This window comes from Passer domesticus, chromosome 9 (genome assembly GCF_036417665.1).
Source record: "Passer domesticus isolate bPasDom1 chromosome 9, bPasDom1.hap1, whole genome shotgun sequence".
Taxonomy (NCBI): domain Eukaryota; kingdom Metazoa; phylum Chordata; class Aves; order Passeriformes; family Passeridae; genus Passer; species Passer domesticus.
This window is the reverse complement of record NC_087482.1, coordinates 33,063,399-33,081,392: the sequence shown is the minus strand read 5'-3', so window position 1 is coordinate 33,081,392 and position 17,994 is coordinate 33,063,399. Positions and strand designations below refer to the sequence as shown.

At 38.0% G+C, this 17,994-nt stretch overlaps 1 protein-coding gene across 10 annotated transcripts in view; it reads right to left on the bottom strand.

Annotated features, from left to right (window-relative positions):
* Positions 1-17,994, bottom strand: part of CACNA2D3 (calcium voltage-gated channel auxiliary subunit alpha2delta 3) — a 474,873-nt gene that overhangs the window by 311,505 nt on the left and 145,374 nt on the right. For 9 of the 10 annotated variants that reach the window (XR_010368516.1, XM_064432564.1, XM_064432563.1 and 6 more), the window contains one exon: positions 3,497-3,613. Coding sequence is in view for 9 of the 10 variants with exons in the window: in XM_064432561.1 (XP_064288631.1) it covers positions 3,497-3,613 (117 nt within the window). In the remaining variant the exon portion in view is untranslated. Of the gene's footprint in view, positions 1-3,496; positions 3,614-7,667; positions 7,806-17,994 lie in introns of all 10 variants that reach the window. The other variant, XM_064432565.1, reaches the window with a different exon arrangement.

Sequence of the window (17,994 nt, the reverse complement as noted above, 5' to 3'; positions counted from 1 at the left end):
TTTTCAAATATTCCCTAATAACTTGGATATCTTTCATTTTGCTATCTTTTTTCTTCCCTCTAGCCTTGAATTTTTTTCCCAGTATGCCAATAACTAGGAAAAGTAAAAGCACCAAATAAACAATTTTAACTCCACCTCTTTTTCATTATCAAGTTTGTTGCTATGGTCATTTGTTACTTACTGAGCATTATGTCACAGTGCTTCATTCCCATTAAGTCTCAAATTAGTCAAGTCACTGAATTATCACAAAACCTTCTAAAAATTATATTAAAAAAATCCCAGGTAACTTTAACACTGATGAAGCAAACTTCCTATGAGTGAAATAAATAAAAGTTCCACAAAAGAAGCAACACCTCAAGTGACAGCAGACTACACAAAGGTCTCAAATGGATTATTTGTGACTGGCTGTAAAATTAAAACAACTGCTGAACCGTGCAGGAGACATTTCTGTGTCTGTCACCTTATGGGCAGCAAGATTTTTCCCATCTCAGTAATTGTAATATTAAAAGTAAATGGATCCATTTACCTTTGTCACAGATAGAAACAAAACACCAGCGGCATTGAATCAAACCCACAGCTCAGGGATTTTAACTTAATTCATGTCACAAATACTTCAAAATAAAATACAAAGCTGCCTGCCTGAAATTCAATCAGGCAGGGCAGCATTAGGAAGGAAATGGTTAACAGGAATATCCTGAACTGATATAAACCCAAAGTAAAGAGTGAGCACTGGAGAGAAGGGGGGGGAAATGTTGCTTGCAAGGTTTTCCATCAGAAAGTAGATGACAAAAGGTTATATAATTGGTTTAGTACTTTCAGTTTTCCATTTATCTTATGTATCTGACAGAACAAAAATAGGACAATCTGTGATAGGATAATTGCATACTGAAAGGTAATTCAAACAGGGAATGAATATGATAAAAATCACACTGAACCAACTAATCACTATGAAAAGCGATGAGAGAGAAAGATAAAAATTCATCCAGAATATTAAAGGGGAAAAGGGAGAAGAGTTCACATGTGATTAGTAGCTTCAAATAAGTTCATACGTTTGAAAGCATCAAGCAGAATCACCAAAAAAAAAAAAAAAACAACAAACCAAAAACACACACCTCCACAAAAACTCATTCTTCATGGCCTTTTCTACAAATCAAACACTTTACGTGCTATGAATTTTTGAACATTTTTCAGAATGCTACATCTGCTAATACCTGAACAAATATGTTTAGCCCAAAACACTTTTGGATAAAACATTTTAATCAACAATGGATTTTGATGTGTACTTGAAGCAAATTCGCTCAGTGGTGTAGGGTAACAATTTGGGCTAATATTGGAACACACTTTGAGTCCTTGGATTTGCAGCCTCACAATCATGTCCCCATTATTTCTAAGGTTGAGGGGTATTTTATATGGTGTTCATGTAGTACTTCCTCCAACATCACCACCAATATACCTGACATATTGCTCTGAATTGTACGTTTCAGTGCTCTTGCACAAGTTTCCATCAAAAGCTTATGTCAAAATTCAAGTATTTAGAGACAAGATGATCCAGTACCAGGATTGAACAGAGCTCTTAAGTGTAGAGGAGTTTTCTAATTCCCATCTCACCTCCCCAGATACGAGGGGAAAATTAGTTGTGATGAACCAAGGATGAAATTTATACAAAACCTGCATTGTACCAAAGGTTTTTGTACTTGTCAGGATGCAAATTACCAAGCACTACTTACTACGAGAACAGAACGGGTCATTCTTTACATCTCTAGCATCCAGAAGGATCAATTTCTGTAATCATGCAAAAAATAAGAACTTAATTGGAAAGTACACTAAACAGCTAATTTCTTAAAAGAAGTGCCCCTGTCCAAACCACGCTTTTAGCTTCCTTTCCAAAGACGGAAACCTTCCAAAAAGGCTCTGGATTTCAGTCACTTTTTCCAGCACTAAAACCCGTTCACTCAAGATTACACGCATGGTTTAACTTCGCGGAATTTGGGCTTGTTTTTACTCAGAGCATGGTGGTCTATATTGATCCTGTATTTTTTTCCTCCTTAGATAAAAACACCATCTGTATGAAGAGACCAAACCTGTTCTAGCATTTGTTATGAAGCTCTAATTGAGACACAAACTGCTCTTCCCCAGCAGCACTCCTCCCTGATGGAATTCTATTCCCTCACCAGCCAAGTGCGCAGCTCGCTGGTCACTTCTCGCTCTAAACAAGTGCTGCTCCAAGAATGCTTTGTTCACATTATGATCTCAGGGGAGCAGTTTTCTCTGCAAAGAAACAAGAAAAAGAGTCCTCCCCCTTCCCCAAGTCAATATTCTTCAGGCTTCTGGAAGCTGTTGCACACATATTAAAGTGTAGTTTTTCCTCTGAAAAACACACTGTAAAAATAGCATTGCGGGGTTCCATGTTTATTGTCTTTCTCTGCTTCCCTGCCAAGTGAGCTCAGTTTTACAAGCTGAAATATGTTTTACTTCACTGCCAGCCCTGAAAATTCAACCTCTTAAACGTAGCCAAATTCCTTCCTCCCTTTTGCACCATAACAAAAAATACAAGGCTGAGGGTGGAATTGTATCCTCAGTCACACGAAAGGAATCCCTGTCCTCGGGTGATACCTCCAGCTCTGCAGTGGAGACAGGAGGATCTTCAGCTCAACTGAGCAGCTAAGTCTGGCTGAAATAGAGCAGCTGATGGTAAAGAGCATCACCAAAATGTCCTGTGAGTTTGCTGACAGGGATGATGCCATAGGAGCTATTGTGCTATTTCTAGCAAAGAATAATGCAAAAGGAGAACTACAACAGGAAGATTTTTTTTTTACTCCTTAGACCACACACGTTACAAAAAAAATCCTATTTGATATAATAAAACATAAAAATCTGAACTTTTTTCTTGGTTTTTTAGTAAGTCTAATAGACACCAAAGCTATTACAAAAGAAGGATCAGAATGGAGATAGAAAAATACAAAAACAAAAAAAGAAAAAAAAAAGCACAAAAACTTACAGACATACAGAGAGCAGTTGAGTTATTCAGTGATCATTAATTAGCTGCCTGAAGAGTTATATAGTGCTTGTCACAATTAAAATGTTTACCATTTGAAGTGTTTGCATATTTTTCTGATCTGAAGGACAGTTATTGAACTCAGACATTTCCCTGCAATACTATTTTTATAATAGTGAGCCCTGATATTAAGTCTGCTCTGGTTGGATATTTTAAAATCTAACATTTCAACCATAGGCACTTAGGTTTTACTGCACACAAGTGATATGTTACAAACTCATATTGGAAATTGGTAGTCCCAGTCTTGTTGCACACTTTTGTCTATTGATGGTATAAATAATTTAAATCTATTCTCTTGAACAGTGATCCTAAAATACTTCTGAATGGTTTAGCATTTCCACTTCAGCACCTCAATTGCAAGTACAGCCTTCAGAGCAGAGCCTAAACTATATATTTAGTTTTACAGCGTAGAAGGAAATAGCAGACTGATCTGCTGCTTACCCGTACGGCTTCAGACTTCTTATGAAACATTTCTTCCATATTCTTTGCTAACTTTTTCACAAGCTGAAGGCCATCAATTTCTTCTATTGCAACATCCTTCTCATATTCTTTGTATTTCTGGAAGAAGAAAAGAAAATAGGGAAAAGTTACTCACAGGGAACCAGCTGAAATTTTGACAACTAATTATTCGTTTTATATTACACTTTTGCTGACATTCTTCATTTAGTTGATGTTTATTTGCATGACAGCAGGCTGCTTTGTGCCAGGATGCTGTCATGGGGAGAGAACAACTGGATTAGAACCAGAAGTCCATTTAAAAAATAATAAAAATATTTATCTCATGCACGGCAGGAAAATGATAACTCTCCTTCACAATGTTTAAATTTACTCTTCCCCACAACTAAACAAGAGCCAAAAAAAGGAACAAAAAATCCTTGTATCTCCTCCAAAAATCATGTAAAAACAGTGATATGATTGGCAATCCCTTTGCCTCAGCAACCTAGAATCCTGCTCCTCAGCTGAACTTCCTGCAGATGCCTATTTCACAAGCTTTATACAACACTTACATTAGGAGTACTTACACTACAAGCTTATCTAGACATGCTTAACTTTTCATGCAAAGAAAAGCCTAAACAAAGCACATCAACTTGAGCTTTCACCCAAACACAAGCATCAAAGCATCCTTTATCCAATATGAGCATTGCCACATTTCACAGTGTGAATAACACTCAGAATGCCCAAGCACTAAAAATATATTCAAAACAAGTTTTATCCTCTGTTTTCTGCATATCAATACTTTTTTTCCTCACCAGTGTTTATGAGGAAGCTCTGTAAAAATTAATTATTTAAAAGAATTTAATGCTGAGAACATTCTTCTTCCCCACATTATTCCACTGCAGCCTGTACTCTAAGAACTCTTGGCTTCCACTCTGGACATTCTTTGCCTCTTTCCCTCTGAAACATGCACAGTTTTGTTGAACTGATCACTACCCATCACCAAACCCTTCATCTGACCACAAACCTGCACCTCCCTGACACAGCACATCTGCCTCCTGCCAATTACCCTGTGCCAAAAATATCTCCCCAACCTCTACTGTGGGACAGCCCACAGTGTTTGAGTGAATAAAATGAAATGGTATCATAAAAAAAAAAATCATTAAAATTTGCCTGCAGAATGATGATTCTTATAGGGCTCCAGAGAGACACTGGAGAATAAGGTGACCAAAAACAGTGGTTCAAAGCACCTGGAAGAATATTAAAATATTCAAAACAGTGAATAAGCCAGGACCAGCTATGTCCTGGCTGGTGATGCTCTTTTGTTATGAGAATGCCTGCATGTGTTGTACCCCTTTCCCCCAACAAAACAAATTTTCAAGATAGACTGACACTTTGTACTTCCTTTGAATTTACAGTTATCTATAAAAACTTCTATGAATGTTTTGATAATAAAACAATATTTAATAAAACAATCTGCAGACAATATCAGAACAAAGTTAGAAATGCAAAGTTGTCAGTAAATATTTAAGGCAATTTTTTAATATATGTAATTTCAGAAATAATTTCATTTTTCCACATTTTTGCCTGTCATGGCTCTCTAGTTTGAGACCTTAATAGCAATCCAGCAACCTAAGAAACCTCAAACAAACCCCTTGCATTTTACTCCCTCAAGGCAAGCATAGAGATTTGGGGTTTTCCCCTCTTTGATCTTCACTTAGATACCATCAACAGAGTTCTGATTTCAATTCTTGAAGTCCATTTATGTCATTACTGGAGATAAAAGGGATTTTTCTAAAATAGAAAAACACAGTTTCATTTTTTATTCACTGGAGTAAATATAAGAGCACAGTAGACAAGAGAGGCAAATGCTATTGTAACAAACACCACGATAAAATGCAGTAAATGACCAGTAAACTGAGAACGCTGCCAGTTAATTAATGATGTCAATGCCTGTCCACATCCCACAGGATTTGAAGCTTTGGGGAATTTAAAGCAAATCAAGTACAAATTTGAATCACTTCTCTCCAGCTGCACAGATCATGTTCAACACATCACCTCCTGATAAAAATGTTTCCTTTAGACTTGACCTTTGAGTTTTTAGAAAGTATTCTAAAATGCATCACTTGAAGAGACAGCTTTCAGGTCATCAGATTTATTGATTTGAGCTTTGCCATTGAGTGAAGAAAGCCAGGCAATTATTCACTGAGTTTGCCTGAAAACTGAATGGAACTGTTGAAATCCACAACATTTTCTAGGCACACAGAGCCCTACCACATGGTCTATTAGGCCCTTGTGAAAGCACATTAAAAAGCCACACTTCTCAATGCTGAGTAACTGGTACTTCTGTAAACTAAAAATAACTTGCACTCAAAAGAGATGTGAATAATTTCTTAACTCATAATTTATTATCTTATAATTATGCCATTTCATAGTAAATAAATGCATTTTTTTAATAATTCAAATGCCAAAGTTCCAGCACAAAAGAAGAAATTGGAAGAAACAGAAGATATTATTTCAGATCTATTTGAAAAGACCCCACATCTTGCATGGTGTGTAACTCTACTCAGTTGCTGGGAACCTTCAAGAACATTTGCAACACCAGGAGAGCTTACTTGGTCTGCAAGACCCTGGCAACCAAGAGGTTTATGTAATATGTATTTTATATTTGGAATTCCACTGGAAGGAAGAGGTGCCAGCCTGACCCAGGTGTGTCTGTGCTCTCAGTGCTCACTCTGCAGGATGCAGGGATTTAGATTCCACCTGTAAAGAACCTGATTTTATAACAACTATCAATGCAACAAACCTGAATCACACAGGACGGTGAAAAAAAAAAAAACAAAAAAACAATAAAACCACAACAAAGGCCATCATTAATACTGCATTCTCTTCCTTTCACTGCAGAGGCTGTCTGACCTCCAGACCCTCATCCTTTCCCCACCACTGTTTTTACATATTAAATTTGGGTTTAAGTTTCAATAAATTAAAACAGGAAAGACATAGTCCCTCTGAAATATATATATATTTTATGAAATTATTATATTTTGATTTCATCTTGAAAAAGCAGCATGACATCAGTGTTCTAGTTAAGCAAAATTAGTAGTGGAAAAAAACCAAGCTTTTGGGTCAGGCTCGCCTTTATACTCCAGACTTGCAAACTACCTTGCTATGAAGGTGTTCATACAAGCAATGCCTCAAATTATCATTTCCCTTCCCTGTAAAAATAATGAAGCTGATGACCAAGTTGTTATTTTGTTTTATTTAAATAAATATTTCAGCCCTTAGGCTTTTTCTATCTTCCCTAATTTTACTTCATTAAGAGATACTGATAATTCTCATCATTTGTAACATAGGCAATAACACATGTGTATTGTTATTAAAAGGAGAGAAAATAGCTCTAACTTTTCTATAAACAATTGACTTGCTTAAAAAGAGTATGAAATATTAGAGGCATAGTTGGAAATTTCTTGTGATAAATGAATTTCCAATTGTCTAGGAGATGAAGCAGGTACAACTTCTGATTTGCTGCATTATAAAAAAAAAATACTTGAAATGCTGATTCTGTCGGCTTGCAAAAATCAGCATTTGGTAAGAAATTCTCTAGAGAGACAAGAACATTTATCATTTGAGAAAGCCCACAAAAAATACATTATTTCTTCAGTATCTGTTTTGCCAGATCATTTCACATAAGCACCGGGGAAAGACAGACAGTATTTCACTGTCAGAACCCTTAATGCTTTTCTGTTTTTCACTGGTTTAGGTGTGGGGGTTTTTTCTTGGTAAATGATCATCTAGAAATAACAAACCAAAAAGCTATCTGTAGAAAACTCAGATCAGAATTGTTTAATGTAATCAAAATATTTGGCAATGAAAGATCAACGCAAACACACACAAACTAAGAACTGCTAACAAAAAAATAGCAGTGTCCCCAAAAGAAACAAAACCAAAGCAAAGCCAAACCACACCAAAACCCACAGAGTTTGAGCAACCAAGGCAGGAAAAGAAATCCACTCCTGAAGCAAGACACTTGACTACATCTCAATTTTTTTTTCTCCTTGTTTTTATTCTAAATAGAAACATGGTCTTTGTGTTCTATTTGTATCTACTTCTATCAAGTCTTATCATAACCAAGATATTCACCTTTTTGCTGTAAACAGAAATATTTCAAGTTACTTACATGTGTGCACACCGTCCTTAGTCTCAGTCTTTCAAAAGGGCTCTGGTTGCTTCGTACATCTGCATAACACTACCCATTCATGATGAAAATTCTTCCCCCTCCCTGGGATTTTCAGAGCCAGTAAATACCACTACCATCCTGATTAAAGAAAGGAATTCAACAGGAATCTTGCAATAATACTTTAAAAGTCATCTCTCTGTGTTGCCTAGTTGGAGCTGTTATTTGCCTCTGAGGTGCATTCGTAGCTCTATTGCACACACTTCACAAATGTTGCTGGTTGAGAGATTTTGTCAAAGGCATGTTAAAACTATATGTGCATATATACATTTTATGTTTTATAATGAAAAAGCAGAACCAGCACGCAAATGGCAGATCAAATATCCAATCTATCCATTGTTTCCATGAAAAAATTAAATGTGTGTTTACTCCATGCCATTTTCAAAAAACCACTTTCAGATGTGCAAGCCTCAACATTGCAAATGTAAAGAGAGATTGCAGAAACATACACTTTTGATTAAATCACCAACTTTTGATTTCAATTAATATCTCTGGCCCAGCAGAAAAGCTGTGCTATGCAGTGCTTGAACTGTTTGGACTTGCTTCACTCCCTCTGCCACACCAGTCCTAGCAGTGACTCCCTCCAGAGAGGCAGTGCTGGACTGAAGGGCCACAGGAGTTAATAAACTTATTAGAATTATTTTGGTTCTGTATTTGAGATACCCCAAAAATCAGATGTAATTAATGAGACTGAAAGGCTGAAAAAAGCTTGCAGCTGATATAATTTGCATCTGTTAAGCAGTTTCTTTAGTTACAGAGTCAAAAGCTATGCCACAGTCCTCACTGTATTCTTTACCCCTAAATGCATGAATTTGTCACTAAAGTTGAGTTTCCTAGCTGAAGTAGACTTGAATTTTTATGTCAAGTTCTTTTAAATTGTAGGGATCAGAAGGTTGACAATAAACTACTTTTTTATGCATAAGGAAATTATTTTTTCTTTCTTTGAATAATCTATTCTTCATGATAATCTAACATTAAGCCCCTTCATTTTTCTTTACTCCTCTTAATGCATAACAATTTTTACATGTATTTTTTAGCACAACTGCACAATCTTTTTTAAATGTCATTTATTCAAGGTGTTTTAGAAACACCTCTTCCTCTTCACACTTCATATAGATTTTGGTTTTGTGACTTTTTAAATTATAGAACCCAAAACCTGACATATACATGGAGCAAACCCAAATTGTCTCATTAGCTGCTGCCTTACCCCAGTAACAGTTCTGTTGAAATTTTAAAAAGTTATGCACAGAGCAGGGACTGTAGCAAAACATGGTTTTGGGCTTTTGAACCAAAACAAATATAAATTACTTTTCATCTGGAAAGTTATCGCAGCATTTTATAAGACAACAAACATATTCAAATTGATGGGACAAAACTGGTGACAGTTCCACCCTTATGTGGCCTGAGCTCTTTCCGTGCTCTACCATACAGCACAACATCCCTTCTGCACGTGGGAGATGGCAGAGCAATTCCCAGGAGAAGATTTAAAATTATCCAGCACAGCCTCCGACTGCCTCATTAGAGCTGAGGGGTCACTAACCATGTATGCACTGCTGGAATAAACCCAACTGGAAGCCAACTAAAAATCCTTCTCCAGCATCACATGTGCTTGTGAGGGGGAGTCTGAGCTTTTCCACTGAGCAGAAGGGTACTCAGATGGCACAGGCACAGCAGAGATATCAAATACAGATGGTGCACTCCTCTGACAGACTCATCTGTGAATCTCTTATTCCTACAAGATTTTGTATTTTCCCCTTATCACACTGACCCCATGGTGGGGTGGTTTTGTTAGAGTGCCACTCTTATGCTGCTATCTGTTCCTCCTGACTCTGAAATGTATTCATTCAGTGGAGCAACTCTAACAAAATTAATGACTAAGGGTTTGTTATTTTGCTGTTGAACAAAATTATTTTAGCTCAGAGCTGGTATTAAGTTTCTCACCCATAAACTTTCAAAGAATTTATAAAGCATGTAGATCAAAATCTCCATGTAGAAGAGGATATTGGGCTGTCCTTAAATTCACCGATGTGCCCAATGTCACACAACAGTTCAGAACTACAAAGAGAGCAAGCTCTCTTGGTTATTCTTCCAATGCCCTGCTCAATAAACCACAGTCAGCTTTGTTAACTTCCTCTTGATCTGCATGGCAAGATGAATCACAACAGCACACTTCTCCTCACCTTGACATTAGAGAACTCCTTAGTAATTGAGAGTTTGTGTTACACCACATTACACACTCCTATTAACCTTTCCTGAACCTCTCTGTGTTGATGAAATCCATCAGCAATGCCCAGTGTGATGGCACACTCATTTTCTGCAGAGAAATTCTCACTCACTTCATCAAACAAATCCTAGGAGCTCTGGATTAGCCCCTCACATTTGACTCTCACACACACTGGTGCCTGAGGAACCCCTGTTGCCTCAAAGTCCAGTTTGGTTACTTCACATAATACACTTTTAAAACAAAATATTGGAATAGTTTTTGCATACTTCTTTACTGTGATTAACTACTCAATGCTGTACCTGGTATGTTATAGCCAAAGATCAGCTATCCTGGGAAATTTGTTATCATCAGCAGACTTGACAAGAATAGTTACTGCTTTCCTTGCAAAATAATTTACACATTAAAATCACTGCAAGGGCACTATACCCCCAGCATATTTAATCTTTACAAAGATATTTACTTCTGACCTATTTTTACCTCATGGCTATATGTAAATGCCACAAAACCAAACCCATTAAAGCATTAAGCTGAATGATCATCAAAACCAAACAACCCAACTCCTGATTTAGCAACATTCCTCTGCCCCATCTGTGAAATGCCACACAAGGTGTCTCCTTGAACCTTCCACAACTAGATATGTTTATGTCTAGCTATATATAAACATATATAGCATATATAACTGAAAATACCATGTAAAGAGCATTAATTGGAACACAAGCACGGTTAAAACAGCTGAGCTAGTGGGGGAAGATAAAAGCTACTCTACCACAGAGGACTTCTCATCACAAGTACACTTTTAGAAAAGCAGCCACATTGGTGATGCATAAATTATAGTATCTAATAAATAAAAAGACAAGGAAACACACTCCAGAGGTTCAAATGCTTGTTCTCTGAGATTAATTCAGTATTTTAACTTTTACCTGAAGCAGATAATGAAACGAAAAATCACCACATATGGGTGATCCAAATAAGTAGTTAGGCAATCTAATTCCAAGCAAACAGCAATTGGAAATACATTCCCATCTTTCCCCAAAGCTGCTTTGGTCAGGGCTAGCCCCAGTAACAAATGTCTGGCAAGGTTTGCCTGGCTGCACCTCCAGAGCCCATGGCAGAGGCACCCGGGACTCCTTCCACAGGAGGGTCACCCCACCAGCTTTCCTGAGTGTGAATTTAATCATAACTGAAAAGAGCTGAAAATGCACCTATTGTCTTGCAAATTCTTTCAGACATCTGAAACATCTCCACAGGCCAGCAAGGATGTTTCAAGAGCTAGTTAACAAAGGCTATTAAGAGCTGCTTTGGAAATATATTTCACAGAAGCTGTCTATACAATTACCCACACCTTTGCTTCTATTTTAGAAAAGAACATAAAGCCCTCATTTAAACCGAATAAGAACTGCCCTGGAGACTCCTTTTTCCATAAGGCTGTTCTGGATACTCTTGAAAACTCACTACAGTATTTCACATGAACTGCTTTCCATGAGCAACAAAACACCTATCAGTATAAATGTCCAGAATTAAACACAATCCAGAGGCTGTGTTCATCCAAGGCAAAGCCCTCCCTATATTTCCAGGTTAAAGTAAGTATATTAAAAGCATGTACATCTGTTCCTCACAAAACACTGAAGCAATCTGAGAATGCAATTCTTCCACCCTGGACACTTCTTCTAAGCCACTGAAGATTCAGAAGTAGGGAACCTGACAATTCACTGCCATCACCAGTTCCCAGCAGGGATGAGATCCTACCACACTTTCTTTTGTACACAAAGCTGCATTGTCTTCTCCAAAAGCCTCCATGGTTGCTGGAAACAAGATCAGCCAAAAGAGGCAGCTTACTTTGTGCTATAAGGCCACAGGATACAACCACAAACAATTTTTTTTCAATCAGACATTCTGGTGATTCCTTTTTTTTCCTCTTTACACTCCTCTTATCACTGAATGTCTCTTTCTCTCCTTACTGTTCCCCTTTGACCTATGCCTGCCTTACACCAAGCTCTTCTACCAGGTTTTGCTCTTTTTATACACTTATTAGACAACACTTATTTTCCATCTAAGAAAAATTACACAACTGGCTTCCCACCCTTCATGGTTGCCCCTAAATGAGCAATAAAATAAAACGAGCAGCCAAGAAAATTTGAAATAAAGTGGAATGTATTCAGAATAAAAAAAAAAAATAAGTGTGTTCCAAGACAAACCTTTGCTTAGCAATATCCATGCCTTTTGAGAAGGTCCAAAAGCACTGCTTTTAAGAATCTCTAATGGGTTTTGTGCCTCAGAAAAAGAAACACAATCTCCTCAGGACACAAATTACATTTTTCAATGTTCTATACCATGAACTTTTGTCTGCTTGGATGCCTCTAAACCATTGTGTGGTACCTTCGACATTAACTCTTAAATGAGCTTTTTATGTCATTGTTTGTCAGTCTGAAGGACACAGCATTGATCCCTGCTGCTCTGGATCATCATTGCACTTTTCTGTACACACCTGATAAAAGTATTTATATTGATTTAGGGCTTCAGAGAGGTGTCAAAAGACTACAGATCAAAGGAGAATTGTAATAACAAGAAAAAGCATAACATCTGAATACCGGAATTTGGGTACCTAAATTTAGGCTCCCAATGACTGAATGTTAAAAATTACTATGTTTTCAAAAATCTGGACTCCCCTCAGCCACATCAAAGCCAGAAACATCAGTCTATTCTCAGCATCTGTGAAAATCAGACCACCTGCATGTGGTCTGAGTGCAGATGTCTTGAGAAGAATTCAGTAAGTTACCCATTAAAAAAGAAAAAAAATATTTGGGAACCTAACTATAGCATTTGGCACTGCCTGGAAGTGTGAAAACATATTTGTGGTTTTGCCACACAAGCTAATGCTTTTCACTTCCATATGTGATTCCCAATCACTTATAAAACTTCAAAGAAAGAGCAGAAGATGGCCAGCCTTGCTGTATCCTTCTAGAGAGAGGTATATCCATCATCATTTCCTTCAAAGCTTCACAAAACCAACTGCTGAACAGACAAGGACAAACAAAGGGTTAAAGTTCAACTACCAAACCACCCTTAATCTAATATTTAATAACTGCATTTGGAAGGCTGCAATATGATATAAACTAATGCCCTGGACAGCAGAACTTGTGCAGATCCTTTTCTCTTTGGACCATTTAGCTGTGAGAGTCTTAGATTGGCATCTGGCATGCTGGCTCTCAATAAGTTTTTCCCTCAACAGAGTTTTTCCTCTCTCACACTTTTAAAAACGACTCTTGAAACCTCATTAAGGAAAAGTTCTGTGCATCAAAATCCCAGCCAGAGCTCTGCTTGTAGCTCTTCCTTTGGTTTGTGTTTTCTTTTTTTTTGTTGTTTGTTTTGGTTTTTTGTTTGTTTTGGGGTTTTTCTGTTTTGTTTTGCTTGGTTGTTTTGGATTTTTTATGAAAATTGGATGAATACTCTAGACAGTAGTAACCTTTGCACCATATCGTACCCACACGTAGGTAGTCCCAAACATCACTGCAAGAGTAAATAAACCCTGAGCAATTTCAAATGTTGCAGAGAGGACTGAAGTACAGCAGCCCCAATCTCTGCCTTTATTTCCTCCAAAACTGAAAGCTCAAGCTGGTTTTATTAATTGTACCTATCTGCCTAATGATATCACCGTCATCAAAACCTAACATCCAAAATGAACAAGATTTAGACCCTCTACTCAGAAATTTGTGTAGCCTCAAGGCTGTATTACAAACCTGTCTTTTTTTCCTCTCTCAAAAGTCCAACAAAACAAGAAAATAAGTTGGCTACCAAGCTAAAGATTTTTTTTGTACCCACAAGTCAGTATCTGATCAGACTGGAAGCATTTCAACAAACTATCAGCTTAGTTCTGTTCATGAAAAGTTGAAAGAAATTTGCCCGAATTAAATCTGACCCAAACCTATTTCAAGTTAAAATGCAGGGCACATTCTTTTTTCTACTACATAGAAAGTTTTCTACGTTCAGTTAGCTGTAAAATACTCACACAAACATGGGATGTTTGTCACAGCACATCACAGTTGAGACAGCCACAATACACAGAGTATCCCCACACAATTTCAGAGAGCTTCAGCCCATGCACAGTAATGCCTTATCAAATCAGAAGGCTGCAAGCATCTGCCCATACAGAGCAAAATCACTTCAGGAGACTGCAAAGGTCTGCCCTTCTTGTTCTTTAGCCCAACCTTTTATCCCCTCACGTTGATGCATTGCCCCTGTGTGCCCTCTGCTCCCTTTGGAGGTTGCTCAGTGCCCCTGGGCACTCCATGGCTCATTGCTGTCAGTGCTGCTCACAGCTGTGCCCACTGGGGATGAGGCTGGGCCAGCCCCACTCCAGTCACCACAAACTGTGCACCTACAGATGTTTATTCAGCTTTTTTCTGATTCTCAAAAGGAGAAGAAAGGGGTTTTTTTTATAATTTGGGAACTCATTACATTACCAACAGAGATCCTCTCACAAAAAAATGTGTATTACCTATAGTAGGACCAGAACAGACCCTAGAATATAGAAATAAAACATCTAATTCCAGAGTCTGTAATAGATTGCACAAACAAATACATTTATCAGAAAAAGTCAAGAGCTTTGGCACTAGAAAGGACCCAACAACAGCTTTGTTTTGCTTGGTCAATAAACCACTATTAATGATAATGTATCTATGAATTAAAGATGCATCAATCTGCATAGCAGAGAATAGAAGCCATGAGTAACAGCCAAATCAATACTATGAAGTTGTAAAGAACACAGTGTGCTCTCCTTCAGGCTAATGGTAATTAATTTACTTTCCCTCCCTTCACACATGAGAGGAAGCAAGCAGAACACAGTAATCACATACATTTTTTAAATTATAATATGAACATATATTGTTATCTCCTTACTGTATCTTTTCTGTTCATACTTTCAGAGCACTTAAAAATTATTACTTTATTTGCACACAGAAAAACCAGCTTGTGTTTTTGGGAGCATATGCATATGCCAGCTGATATTTTCAAGTACTGCAATTTGAAAATTTGTTTCTTAAATACAAGATCTTGCTCTAGTTGGGCTGTTTGTTAGTATAAATTACCAATGCCTAAAATTACATTTCTGCAGCACCAATACTCTCCTAGTGAATGTACCTGTAGAAATGTTCTGAGTCTTGTGTGGTTCAATATCCCATAATGGAAAGCATTATCACTGAAAACTACATTTGCTTATGCTGCAGCTTAGGTTTGAGTGGGTTTTTTGAGGTTTTTTTTAGGTTGTTTTTTTTTTTAATTTATTTAACTCCACTGTTAATTAAATAATGCCCTTTCTTTGCAATTGAAAAACAAGGTTTAAGTGATCAGCATCTAATAGAGGCATCCCCTTCTTAGGAAAAAATATTTGGAGGTCCTGTTAATCCGATGGACTGTCTCTGTACCAGCAAGCTTCTAGGAGAGGAAACACGACAAAGTTACTGTTTCTCTGGTTTTAAAGAGAGTGCTGCTGCTTTCTAAAGAAAAGAATTTCAATATTCATTGTGTTTAAGTTCTTCTAAGTACTGGTTTTGTATAAAATAAACCTTAGGCTGCTGTAATTAACAATGCATTTTTACAGACATGGAAATTAAAGTTTCCATTTTAAAAATATATCCCTTGTGACAATGTTCAGCAAACTGTCATCAGCAGATTGCAACGATTTCATTACTTAATAAAATACACAATTTCACTAAACCTCTAAAAATCAAAGGCACCACAATCACAGGTCATTGCAAGGCAACCTATTGATAAATTCCTCAGTGAGCACCACAAGCAATGACCTTGGTGAACTGCATTCAGGCCTCTAAGCAGCAGAACAATTAACATATACTGAAGTTAAAATCACAAGTGGTGCTATTAAGGCAGGCAGAATAAGTCAGCCCACAAAGATAACCCTGTGTGAATTAGGGTCTCAGTGGTCACTTCACATCCTTCTGTGATTCTGCAACGCTGCTGCCCCCAAACGCAGAGAATCTGAGTTCTGAGTCTGAGCTGTCCTTGGGCTTTTCACTGTGTAAAACACTCGAAGTGGGGCCACATCTCCATCTTGTCAGCTTTCTCAAAATTTTTCTGTGAAATAACATATGCAAATAACCAAGGGAAAGGTACTCTCAATTTCCAACGCAAATTTTGTCACATTAACAGACTGAAAATTATAATAATTATTTAGATCCTCTTCAGACTCTACCCTGCACTATAAACACCCTTAAATTTACTTTGTCTTTTTCACAACAACATAATTCGTCCCTTACTATTAGAAACATGCAAAGAACAATGTACCCCAATAAAATACAATTGTGGCAAGTGGACATTGTGTTTGCATTTGGAGGCATGGCAGAGCCTGTGCTGCCTGCACAGCACTGCCAGAGGCACACATCTGTTTGTGCAGTTCTAGTTCAGTAGTTTAAGGAATGAAGTATCACCTCATTACAGAACTGCCATGTATGAGTGAATTTGTGGAGCTTGCCCTCCTCACAGTCAGACAGTTCTAATCTCCTTGCAAACCACAGTGGCAGCACAGAGATGGAGTGTTAAGCTTATCAGGCCTCATCTGTACCATCACCTACTTAGTTAAACCCAGGCCATCCATTTCTCTGTCATTTCTTTGTTCCTGAGGTGCCTGAATGCATAATAGCCACTGGCAAAAGATGCAAGATATCTTTAAAGACTTCAATAGAGCACCAGCTACCTTTTTTTTTTTTTTTAAACACAGACTGAAAACAATTCACAGGGATCATTTTAATCATGGGTTGCACTACATGCATTTCTTCTTGCTCTATAATTCTAATTTGTGCTATCACCACATAACCTGTTATATAAGTTGTTAATTTATTTTATATTTATTTTCAATATCTGCATAGAAATTCCTGAGTCTGAAGAAAGTTTGCATTCCTATCACAGTATCACAACTGGGAAGGGTTCTGATAACTGAAAATCCTACAGCACAATAAAACCTACTCAATACTCGACCACCCTTTTTGACATAAGGTCTCCTGTCAGCAAGCAGACTTTGTGAGGGGCCAAGGGGCATAAAAAGTGACTGCATCCTAAGCCTTGGGGGCTTTTTTGAACTTGCTTTTGGACTTGCTTTCATCTTGTGGGGGTTTTTAGAATCCTATGCCTTTTGCCCTGGCCCCAGCCTACCTTTTGGCTCTCCTGCCCTCACTGGCTCTTGTTCACTCTCGAGCCTGTCCTGCCTCCCTGTGCCCCTGACCAACACCCTGCCTGCTTGTCCCTGTGTCCCTGCCTGGGCCACCTTGTCCATCCCTGCCCGCTGCCCATCCAGGCTCCTGGCCCTGCTGCCCAATCCCCTCACTCATGCCCACACTGGCAGCATGCCCAGCCCCGCCGCGGGACATGGACGGCACTGCCGAGCTCCACTTGTCCCTCTGCCTCCTCTCTCCCTCCTCTCCTTCAGGCCTTTTCCTTTTTCCTTCCTTCTTTTCTGTCTCTTCTAGCTCTCTTTCATTTGGGAAACTCCTTTTCCATCTCGTTTCTGTTACCAACAAATTGTTCTCAGATACAATATTTGCCTCATTTGACTTAATTTTGTTCCCGACCATCCGTTTTTAAAATAACTCCTTGCAGTTTGCCACTGGAATGTCCCAGTAGAACACGACAGATAGCTACACCCAAACTCTCCTAAAGGGCGTTTGAACATGGAAAAGGTCATTTCACAGCAACAGCCCAAGCCTGCTTGCAACACTACACTAGCACGTAGCTCGTGTGGATTCCTGAGCTTTATTTATGCTCTAATGCTGCCATCATGCATCTCTAGATGTCTCCAGAACACCCTGATCAGATGGATGCTGAACGATGCCTTAGCTGATAAGGGAATGTTTTCCAGCCTTTAAAACAAACAAAAAACTGAACTCTTCGTACTTTGCTTTTGGCTCATTCTTCAAAGTTTTCCTGTTGCAACTGGCGATGAAAAGTCAAACCACAAGAACACTGCCCATCAATACACCCAATGCAAGTCCAAAAAATAAAATTATATATTTATAGGGAACAGCAATAGGGAGCATTTAA